This window comes from Nestor notabilis, unplaced genomic scaffold, assembly GCF_000696875.1.
Source record: "Nestor notabilis isolate BGI_N333 unplaced genomic scaffold, ASM69687v1 scaffold32706, whole genome shotgun sequence".
Lineage (NCBI taxonomy): Eukaryota > Metazoa > Chordata > Aves > Psittaciformes > Psittacidae > Nestor > Nestor notabilis.
Window position 1 is genome coordinate 12,075 of NW_009932942.1, and position 11,443 is coordinate 23,517.

The 11,443-nt window shown below is 47.1% G+C and overlaps 1 protein-coding gene across 1 annotated transcript in view; it reads right to left on the reverse strand.

Annotated features, from left to right (window-relative positions):
- PIDD1 (p53-induced death domain protein 1) overlaps window positions 1-11,243 on the reverse strand; it is a 13,763-nt gene extending 2,520 nt beyond the window's left edge. Inside the window, exons 1-12 of the mRNA XM_010016631.1 lie at window positions 10,979-11,243; window positions 8,863-9,276; window positions 7,944-8,147; window positions 7,022-7,076; window positions 6,615-6,816; window positions 5,819-5,947; window positions 5,329-5,508; window positions 4,574-4,721; window positions 3,406-3,541; window positions 3,026-3,176; window positions 1,361-1,484; window positions 130-248 (exon numbers count right to left, since the gene is read on the reverse strand). Of these exons, the coding sequence (XP_010014933.1) occupies window positions 130-248; window positions 1,361-1,484; window positions 3,026-3,176; window positions 3,406-3,541; window positions 4,574-4,721; window positions 5,329-5,508; window positions 5,819-5,947; window positions 6,615-6,816; window positions 7,022-7,076; window positions 7,944-8,147; window positions 8,863-9,276; window positions 10,979-11,243 (2,127 nt within the window). The remainder of the gene's footprint in view (window positions 1-129; window positions 249-1,360; window positions 1,485-3,025; window positions 3,177-3,405; window positions 3,542-4,573; window positions 4,722-5,328; window positions 5,509-5,818; window positions 5,948-6,614; window positions 6,817-7,021; window positions 7,077-7,943; window positions 8,148-8,862; window positions 9,277-10,978) is intronic.
- Window positions 11,244-11,443: the final 200 nt, after the last annotated feature.

Here is an 11,443-nt window from a genome sequence, read left to right on the forward strand (position 1 = left end):
GGAAAGAGGAGAGGAAAAGAGTCATGCCTGGCACTCAGAGATTATTATGAGGAGCATTGTAAAAGCAATGATGATGATGATGATGATGATGAAGGAGGAAACAAAGAGTCAATGTAACTGGTTGCTTACCTGGCCTTTTACAGCTTGGTCCTTCCTGTCCACAGGGGAAGTCACATAGATTTCCTTCATGTTCTTCAAGTGGGAGTAAAAAATAAACGAGAGACGTCCATCCACACAGTCTGGGCGATCTGTGCAGAGGAGCAGCAAACACTCAAGTTGTGCAGAAAAACGTGCAGCTTTTCAAGCCTGACCAACAGCCCATCATCCACTAGCAGCCTCCATGCTACTATCTACTGCTTCTACTCATGCCTGAAAGAATAGTAAGCCCTGCCCCGCTTCCTCACTGGGTAACACCAGAAAGCAGAAAACACACTGTGGAGAAAGCATGTCCTACAGGTGAAAAAGGAGAATGACCACGACGTGGAAATCGAGTTCAAGAATGGAAGGCAAAGCCAAGCAAGACATTCGGATGGAGTCAAGTCCATCCGACTTCCCTCCCATCCTTGGTCCACTCTGTTCTTTGGTCCTTTGGAAGGTAGATCAGCAGCAATAGCATCCTGTAATGCATAAAAATAGGTCTATCATCTTCACCATTTCTGCAGTGGGTGCAGAAATAAGAATAGAGCTAAAGGGAAAAAATATAATCAGGCACAACATTCATGTACGTAAATATCAAGAAATAACTTAAGAGTCCAGCCTAAATCAGGGCAGATGGACTGGCTCTGGCATCATGAACTCATGAACTGAAAGACCTGTGCATTTTATTATTCTTTGAAGAGTTGTGCTTAATTTACTGCAGTGAAACTGAGCTGTATGTTCAGGTTTTGCAAAAATGGCTCAGTCTGCAGCTGTAACAGGTCTAGACACACTGGGGCATAAAACATCACCTTGAGTTTTGGTCCTGCTCCCTCTTCCCTTCTCTTCAAGTGGCTCCATTACAGGGAATTCTTTCCTCTGGATTATTTCAGAAATACCTTCTCCAAAAAAATATCTTGATGTATTCTCTCGGAAGCATAGCTGGCTGCAGAAGTGGATCAGTCATAAAATAACCGCACTTGGCTATTGCCCCCTACAGGCTACAACATGAGAGGAAATGAAAGCCTGCAAATGGCACTTTCATAGAGAAAATTAGACACAAAAGCTGGCTGACCAGAGAATGTGACAAGGTCAATGTCCATGGGCTGGCTGCTGTGAGTTGTGGGCAAGCTGGAGACAAAGAATGCTACAGAAGAAGGAGTACAGCCCCCAACAGAAGCACACACAAAAGACAGGAACAGAAAGGAGCCTAGTAGTACCATACCCATATTGATGCTGATGCCTCCCTCAAAAGCTGCAAAAAACTGCTCTCCCTCAAACATCTCCACCATGTCGGATGGCTCAGGTCCTCGATAGCGATCCTGCAGCTTCTTCAGCACTGGGTCAACCTGACAAGGGTGACAACACAGGACCCCATGTTTGGTCTGAAGCATGTCTGCTCCCTGACCAGTGTCCCTATGCCCATGATGTTCCCCTCACCTTCAACAGGGGAGGTCCATTTTATATGGAAAGGATGCGAACAAATGAACAAACACCCACCCCCTCCTATCCCAGGTACATTCGCTACAGACAAAGAAGTGGTGCTCTGAGTTTTGTGGCTTTAATATTCCTCTTCTCAAGCAAAAAGCAGAAAAGCCTATGTGGACAAAGATAGGCCATCCCAAAGCTGCCATTCAAAAAGTATTTTCAGCAATGTCTATATCTTTTTTAACAGGACAGCAACCTTCAAAGACAGGGAAGCATTTGCTTGCTACCTTATCCCCCTCACAGTATGCCATTAAAAGACATTTTCTCTGCAAAAAGCCACATGCTACAATAGCACACAGCTGAGAACACCAGAAAAATAATCTTAGCTTTACAGCCTGTGATCACACTGGCAGACCTGCGGTCTCAGAGGCAGTGCAAGGGTCAGCCTACAGCTGAGGTGTCTTTTCTTCTTGCTATTTGTATTAATAAATCTTCTTTCTCACCCCATGACCATCCCTGGCAGGCATACAGACACCCCAAACCCCGATCTCATTGTGAGTGCCATTGCTGCCTTCTCTGGAAACAAGTTTAGCCCAGAACACAAGATAAAAAGAATCCTTACAGGTGTCTTTGCCCATAGGTAATTTCAATACAGGAGAACAAATAAAGAAAAGGAGTAACCAGACCAGAGGATTATGCAGAGTTGGGTACACAGCCAAGTTCTGGCAGTCTGATAAAATAACCCTCACCTCACTGAGCTGCACTGTTTGTCAAGCTCTACACACACAGATGAACACTTACTTTGCTAACATCTGAAGCAACACCACTGAGGGCAGATACCCCTATGGCAGAGGTGGCAAAAGAGAATGCATGAGCACTTCCCATCTCCTTCCCATCTTCTTCCATACAAAGTCAGCCAGAGTAGCTCAAACTAATAGCATTAAACTAACCTGGTGTTGCAGTGAAGCAGATTAAGGAGGGCTCATAAGTTCTGTTCCTCTGCTTGAACTGTAAACAGCAAGGAACATTGGGAAGAGTACCATTTCTAACCACTCCAGCTGAAACCAAAGCAGTGCTTCTGCCCACACTACTAGGCCATGTCAGACAAGTGATATGTTAACTTTAGTATCCTTGGCTGAAGTTTAAGTCACGTTTTGCCTCATGTTCACTGGATGTTAACAGCACACATATGGCCTGTTACTGTGGCTCAGCTGATTTTAGCAGCCCAGTCCTCAAGGTCTGCATGGGAGGAAATCCCTGCATGCCATGCACAGCTACATAGACTGAGTTTTCTTTCTTCCCCCAGATCACAGTGACCCAGTGTCACACTATCAACACAGTGTGGTGACAGCACACCCTAGTCATGACCCTGTGGCAGTGAACAGGATCCACTGCTGCCCTTACATCCTACAAAGGGAGGCCCAGGAAGCTCAGGAGCAAGACAATGTAACCTAGACCAGACCTTGTGCTTGGGGACACACTGTAGCAGGACTTGCTCGGGGTCCTTCTTCCTCTGCAGAGCAATGAAGTTCACCTGGTACATACGCAGACGCTCATAGACTTTCTTGGCAATGCCTCCAATATAGGTCTTGGTGGTGTACCACAGCCAATACCTGTCAGAGAAGGAATTAAGAAAAAGGAGGGATCCTGCCTAGGAAGAGAAGTCAGTGTCACACCCATGAGACTAAAAAATGATGGGTAGAAACAAAGAGCTAACCTGGGCCTGACTTGCAAAGGGAAAAGGGAACAGGTAGGGTTAATAGCATGAACCCTGGTCAGAGTATGGGAAAAGCAAGACTGACAAACATCCCATCTTTTCCTCAGGACTAATCCTACACTTACCACGAGAAGTGGGTGACTTCAAACACTGCATAAAGATGGGTAAATTCCAGCACCACCTGACTGGTAATGTCATCCCAGGTTTGGCCCTCAAGGTCACCATGGAGAAGATGCAGCCTTGACTGATCCAAATTTATGCCTAAAGACAACAACAATCAAGAGATGCTAGATGCAGCAGAAGCCTTTTATTCATGGCTTTACAAACCCAGACACACTTTTGGGTGATTCACTTTGTAAAGGCACCAAATTAATGCTCATGGCCTTCTCTTCAGCATCCAGGACCGAACTTTGGTCAACGAAGAGCAGCAATAAAAGGATAAGATTACTCCAGTGCTTCCAAGATATTCTGGCAGAATATGCAGACTTGAACTGACAGTGTGCTGATTTCAACCAACAGATTCGTTAGATAATTCCCATCACCAATATCTAGGGCTATTAAGTTCTCTCTTTCTAAACATTCATTTGACAGACTTTTCAATGCTGATGCACTTCAGACATGAATATCAGGTAGTGTTACAATCAAGGCCAATCTGCACCCCAAACGATTTTACTGCTTCACAGGAGAGCCAGGAAAGGTCAAACAAAACAGGATTTAAGAGACACAGGGTATTCAGCACACAAACAAGAATCCCTGGCAAGAGACTGTGGCTGTTTGCTGTTTATAGCAGTGTTCAGAGTGGGAAATGGCTTAGTGTGTGATCATACACTTTTAACAGCAGTGGCTTAGCAACTGATTCATGAGCAAGGAAGTAAGGGAGAAGGCAGACCCCTGAAGGCAGCACCTTCATTACCTGCTTCAAGCTATTCCCAGTCAGGAACCAAAACCCTTTAGCAAAGCATCTCCTCTGTTGGCAGCAGTGCCTCTCCAACATATCATACCAAACCCAGCAGTCTAAATACACATGGCAGTTTGGCAGAGAAATCCATATGCCAACTCATTCTCCCAGCCTGTGCTGCTGCTCTGTGAAGCCCAGTGCTGACCTGCTGGATCTGAACTACCTTCAGCTCCCACCACCCTGCACCACCACTCACTCAGCAGACACACTTTGCTGTTCCTGCAGGAAAAGCAGCAAGCTTTATTATAAACAGGAGAGGCGAACAAAATTCCCAGCTTGCCACTCATGATTTTCCCATACAGCATTTCTCTTTGCCAATTTGGGAATAAACTCACCTGTGACCCCTGGTGGGAGGGGCAGCTGAATTCTTACTGGCCTGAGAAAGTCCACCAGTGAGTCCTGGGAGAGGCAGAGCAGGGGACTGGCTCTGCACCCTGCATCGGCTGTGATTTCCTCTATCTCTCCTGCAGACACTGGCAGCACCTGGATATGGAAGACAGCATGGTGAGCTGAGCAGGAGGCAGGCACCCAAATTCCCATGTCACTTACTCAGTCCCCCATTACCCAGATGGCAAATGCTGCTCTTGGCTCAGGACCCAGTGAGAAATGGAACCACAGTGAACTCTGGCTGAAGTCTGCTCTGGTGTCAACCAGGCAAGCTGGGACAGACCAAGGAATTACAGCAGCACTTAGCACCATCTAGCAACTCTACGGAAGTTCATTTTAGTGAGTAGCTTTAGAATTAGACCCACATGAGTAGCCCCCACCCCAGTCTCACTCACTTAGTTGTTCTTCCAATCACAGTATGTTTTGCAAGGGAACAAGAGGCAAAATATCTTTGTGTTCACTTCACAGCAGCTACCTGCTTATCTGCCAGAGATCCCTCTCCCACACAGAGCAGCTTGGAGCACAGCCCATTTTGCAGGCAGGGAAGCTAAAACAGAAGGTGATCTGAGATGGGTCAGCCCATGAAGCACCCATGTCAGACACGAATTACCCTAGGGCAGACATGTCACCTTCAGCCCTGCTACATAACAGGACAACAGCTGCACTAGAGCTTACCAAAACTTGTTTTTAAAAGCGTGCATACCTGCATCTTGACAGTGCGAGGTTCTTCAGTGACTCCAGGAGGAAATGTCACTTTGATGTTTGGATCCACACTGGAAAAGAGCAGTGTCCCCTCTGTTGGCACTTTGCATTCATTTTGCACAAGTCGAGACACAACGAGGAACCAAGAGAAGTGAAGGACACTGCAGTGAGCCACATGCTTCTGTAACAGAAGACAGGGAAGAAAAGAAAACATATAGACATATAACATAATACAATAAAGGTAAGAACATAAGTGCCAGTAGCAGCTGAGCAGATGAAAGCACTAGAACAGAGATGACGCATGGCAGAGTGCAACACATCACCTTTAGGAGACACACCTCCATGAGAGGAATTCTGGAGCTGAAATCCACATTTTATAGCAGCTGGTCAAAACACAGCTCATGAGATGTTTCAAATGGGCTCACTCATGGCTAGGCAAAACCAAAGAGGGGAACAGAAACGTGTGTCACTGGTTGTTCCAATCTGCTTACCTTTGATTTTCTCTTCTGCTTCACTCTTGTTCTCAAATCACTCCAGCTCTGCCCACTGAAGGTCCGAACTACCACCTCACGCTGGTGAGGTGTTTGAGGGGAGGCATATGGCATCGCGATCTTCACCTCCTGGCAAAAAAGCATTCCTGTGAGACACCAGTAGAAAAAGATAAAACCAAGCCTAGCTCTGCTCTGTGGCTTCCTGTGCAGATGAGAAGAGGGAGGGCACAGCATGGCCTGTATGCAGGGAGTGGAGGAGGAGACAGGAACCTGCTCTAACCTGCAGCCGCCAGGGAGGTGACATGAGAGATCAGGCCCACTATGTAGTGTGATGGCAGGAAGATTTCTATCGCTTGTGGACAGTAAGGGCAAAGCAACTTTTGCAGTGAGCTGCTGTCAGCCATGATGGAGCTGGAGGTAAAAGTACTCACCAGCTTGAAAGAACACTACACAATCAGAGTTTTAGAGAAGGATACAAACTATTCTCCTTCCAGGCTAAGACTAAAGGCTGGAACAGCACTTATCTTCTGACACAGGAGGTGAGTGAGGAATGCTGTAGCTCAGCTCAAGCAGGAACAATGGCGAAGGCAAAGGAGGCAGACCAGCCCAGTGCCAGAGAAGCTGGCTGTGTCCTTTCTGACTCTTTGCAGTGGGGCTTCTTTGAAAGGCAGTCCGGCAGCTACTTAAAAGCAGCAGTGAGGGGGGTAGCACTCTAAAAGTCCCAAAAGACTCTCTCAGAAGACTCTGCCTAGTTACTGCAGAGGCAGATCAGGAGGTGGCCTGGATGTGTCCTCACCTGCTGGAATTTGACCCCATGAGGCTGAAGCTCCAGGACTCTACTCAGCAGGACATCATGGTGTCGCAGCTTTACCCACTGTGGGTCCGGTGCAAGAGTTCGGAAGTAGATCTGCTGAGGGTCAGAGGCAGCCCCCGGTGGAAAGTAGAAATGGATGCCACAGGCCAGGACCACTTTGCAGCCTTCAGAGGTGACAGTAAAGCTTCCAGAAAAATGCATGAATGTATGACACCATGCAACGACTTCAACCCTCCAAAATCAACACAAGAATCTCCAACCTTTCATTTGACTAGCCTACTGAGGCCATAGCTCCTATATGTACATGCAGTACCCACCATACACCCACCAATCTTGTCTGGGACGTTGTTACGTGACTTTTATATAAATTCTTGGTAACAGAGTCTTACCTGCCCTCTCCTGATGCAAGGAAGAGTCTTTGTAGTCTTCCAGCACTGGATTCATCTGCGGCAATAGAAGGTTTTGATAGAGGGAGGACACAGATGTTACTTAAATCAGGGTAGACAAGAAAAGTTTAAGTTGTATTTCAGCTTTGGCTTAATCCTAATCTGACAGAAGTCATTAAAGAAACCCTGTTTGCACTGCAGCAGGCTTCAGATCAAGCAGCAGGATGTGAAGAGACTTAGAGGTCCCAAGACACACTGGAAATGCTGACTCTCCCCCAGGAAAACTCAGAACTCAGAAGCTGGGGGAATTAGAAAATATTTCAATCCACCACCCCTGCAGCTCTCAGGACCATGTTTGATTTCCTGAGGCCACCCCTGGGAATTTGTGCTTACTCTTGTGAATGTGAACACCACTAGGAAACCCTTCTCAGATTCCTGCTCATTCGTTACCTACATCTTGGACAAGGAGCTGCTCCTCTGCAGCCTGGGAAGCACAGGAAAGCAGAAGGTAACTGCACAGTTGAATGACTTCTTACTGCTCTCTGTGCTTCTAGCATGAACCACCACCACCTTAGGGCCATGCAGCAAGTCCGAGAACTGGTGCTTGCCTCCTCTAAAAAGGCTGGACCTCTTTAGGAGCCTCTCCTGATCCACTGCCTGTGAATCTCATTTTCACTTCCACTGTCAAATCTTTCCTAGCAAGCCAAATTCCAGGGATCCCTGAGCCCTTCAGGCTAGGCTTGGGCTTGTAAAAAGAGAACTAGTGCCGTCTGTATCCTTACAACCTAATAATTATTCCAGACAAATAAATACTGATCTGATTCCCCCCTGCTTGTGTTCTCTAATCCAAACCCATCTACACCATGCTGGGCTGAGTGAGGGAGCAGCTGGTCAGAACCCAGAGCAGCAGAAGCCTTGCAATTACCAGCCTGTGGGGATGGCTCAGTTTCTCCTAAGGGATTGCCTCGGAGGCGCACGAATGGCAAGGTCTGGATCTCAGGGGGTACAGCCCGGAGGCAATTATTCTGCAGATCAAGTCTGGACAAGTTGGGCAGGCTGGCAAGCGAGGCAGGGACCGTCACCAGGAGATTGCTGTGGAGGTGCAGCCGCCGCAGAGACTTCAAATTGGCTGCAGGTTAGAACAAGAAGTGACCCCCCATCCATGCTGTTAATTGCATCACATGTAAGTTCTAACACCCTTCACCCCTGCTCTCCTCATCACATGTACACAGACACACAATAAAGGAAAAGCACAAGAGCCCAAACATCTCTTTAGCTCACAAAATAAAGGGGTGCAGGGAATTAGCTGAGAGGCAAGGCAGCCTCCTCCATCCTCTGCTTTTCAGTACCCAGCTACAAGTATGAATGTGAGATGCTTCTGTAACAACATCAATGACAACCCCAGGCACAGAGTAATACAGGACTCAAGAGCCAGGAATCTGGGCAGCAGAAACCAGAGCCTGGTTCTGTGGACTGGTCCACACCAGACAGCATGATTTCAAGCCCAGTTTGGCATCTCATGAAACTCCAGCTCTTCTGTTTCCAGACTTAGGTGCTACCCAAAACCAGCCAGGCCAGATCCTCAGTTACTATAAGTTGCATTGAAATCTTGTCAGTCTTGCTAACCCACAGGAGCAGAAAGCATGGTCCAGAGGGATGTTAATGCTGAAAGGGACTAACTGAACCAAGCATGCTTCTTCTGGATATCACTCCCATTTGGCTTTAACGTATCAGATGTTTTGTGCTAACAGCTCTGGGGACAGAGACCAAGGGCCTCAGGGGTCCCAGACTGTACCAAAAGCTTGGCAAGCCCATGTCCTTCTTTTCCCCTAGAAAATACATACCTAAGGAGTCTGGGATGCTTGGTAAGTGATTCCCAGAGAGATCCAGCTCTGTGCAGTTATGCAGATTCCCCATTTCTTCAGGGATGAATTCCAAAGCATTTTCAGAGAGATCCAGGTCCTGCAGCACTGCTAGGTCCCCAATGCTCCGAGGTAAGTCCTTCAGCTGATTTTTCATAGCAGAGAAGAAAGTCAGCTTGCTCAGAGAGCCAAAGTCCTCAGGGAGTGCCACCAGTCTGTTGTGGCTCACCAGGAGCACACGAAGGCTGGAGAGATGAAGGATGCAGCTGGGCAAGGTGGACAGGCTGTTGAAGGTGAGATCCAGGTGAGTGAGACACCTCAGGTTCCCCATGTCTGGTGGTAAACTTGTCAGAGAGCCATGCTGACATGAACCAAACTCATCCCTGGCATGGCCACCTGGGTGTGGAGGGAGGTGGAGGAAGAGGTCAATATGCTACAGGGATACCTCAACAGCCTCACGTGAGACTCCTTAGCACAGAGACCCAGAAGACGGGGACCTACTGATCCCAGTGAGCAGCACTGATTACAAAGTACTCATACAGAAATGGGTTTTCTGCTCCTTGCCTCCATTTTCTGATCAGTGAAAGGGGTATAATGGTGAAGACCTGTTATGAAATCAAGAGATGCCACAGTCAGCAAGTAAGGCTCTGCTAAACACATCTGGAGCCAAAGCTCAGAATGAGCCAGGCCACTCCGTGTATCTACCAACTCTCAGCAGGTTGGCTCATATTCCTCCAAGCCTTTTACTCTCCCTTCCTACCAGCACTAGTGGCCAACATACAACACTTTATGAACTAAGGAGACGTTCCTTGCCCTCCATTCCTCACCCATCCTGTTGAGTGACAAACAGCCCTGAGGACTGAGATCTGCCCTTGCAAGACTGGAGAGCAGACATGAGGAAAGCAGTGAAAATGTTGGGAAAAAAACAGGTAATTCAGTATTGTGTAGGCCAGACAGTGCAGAGAGGAAAGGACACAAGTCCCCACCCCAGCCTGTGACACTCAGATTGGAGAAGGGCTGCACCCATGGAAAGTAAGTCAAGTGAACAAAAGGAAAATTTCCAAAACCCTCCACTGCTGTCTATTTGTATACACATACAGCAGAGGGCACCAAACATTTTTTATGCTGTAGAATGGTAAAAATTGAGAACAATCAAACTAACAGGCACACCGCACTTTGTACATAAGGAAATCTTAGCAAACTATCTTATGGCACTTCAGGATGCTCAGGGTGTGTGTACATGTCACAAAACAAGCCAAATAAAAGGTATTGCTGTTATCCTCACCTTACTAAAAGGGAAAAAGACAAATGAAATCATTAACATGAAAAATCCGTGGCAGATACAGAAACGAACCTCAATCTTTTCAGTTTTTAGCTAGAATCCTGAAATCTGGCCACAAACTCCCCCTCTTTTTTCTCATTTTTCTTTCTTTTTTTTTAAATTCCACCTCCCAAAGAGCAAATGATTCAGTCTGACTGATACAGAAATTACACCACTTGTATTGAGATCCTTCTATAATAAAGAGATGAGAAAGTCAAAGAACGATCTAATATTTATAGTCATTACACCTTGCCAAATTATGTGCACACCCTGAGTCATACTTTTGATAAAATGTTGAGCAGCCTCTTCTGGTCTGTCTTGAACTCTGTTAAACCTACACCCACTGAGACTAAGCAAGGATTAAGCTAGGATTGATTCAGATGGAAACACAGCAAAGACAGCTTGTTATATTCCCAAAAATTAAAGAAAGGCTAAACATTTACCAAAATATCCAACACCTTTCAATCCCCCTCTCCTTGCATAACTGCGCAAAAAATGCTCTTCTTCTAGGTGATGACTTAAGAAAATGTTGCAGCATCAACCCAACCAGAATCCAAAGCCAGCTCCCCAGGCAGCTGTAGAAACGAAGGAAGGAAATAAGGGTCTAGAAGCTATATCTTGTTGAAATCTGCATGCAAATCTGAGCAAGACTAAGAGCCAAAGCTGCAGTAAGGGGCACTAGAACAAAACAATTCCAAGGGCAGTTTGTCCTGTAGGTGTGCAGAGGAGGTTTAAAATAAGAAAAAGCTGAGCCTAGAAAAGTTGGATGGAATTTACCTTTGATCACCAGGGATTTCAGGTGCTTCAGATGAGGAAGGATGTCTAGCGTGGTGCCAAGGAGGCGATCATTGCTGCTGAGCCGGAGGAACTCCACCTGAAGCACCTCTCCCTGTCGCCCCTCAAACAGCTGGAGGAACCTGCAGCAGCCGTCAAGATACACATCCAGGTTCAGCCTGTTGTCTGCAAGGCAGGAGGCAGCAAGTGCAGGATCCCCCAAAGCCCCCTCCCTGCACTTGTCTCTGAGCCCCAGCAGCTCTGCCATCTTCTGCAGCTCGTCCGCAGGGTCCGGACATGCTCTGACTTGCCAGGCAGGCAGGCACTGGTGGCACTGCGAGGCAGCTGGGACAAGGAGGAGGAGGAAAGATGGCTCTGAAAGAGAACATAAGTGCACAATGAAGGCCTCCTGCCCCAATCCAGGGCAGCTGAAAACAGCTGATAATCACAGCAAGAGGAGAGGAAGGA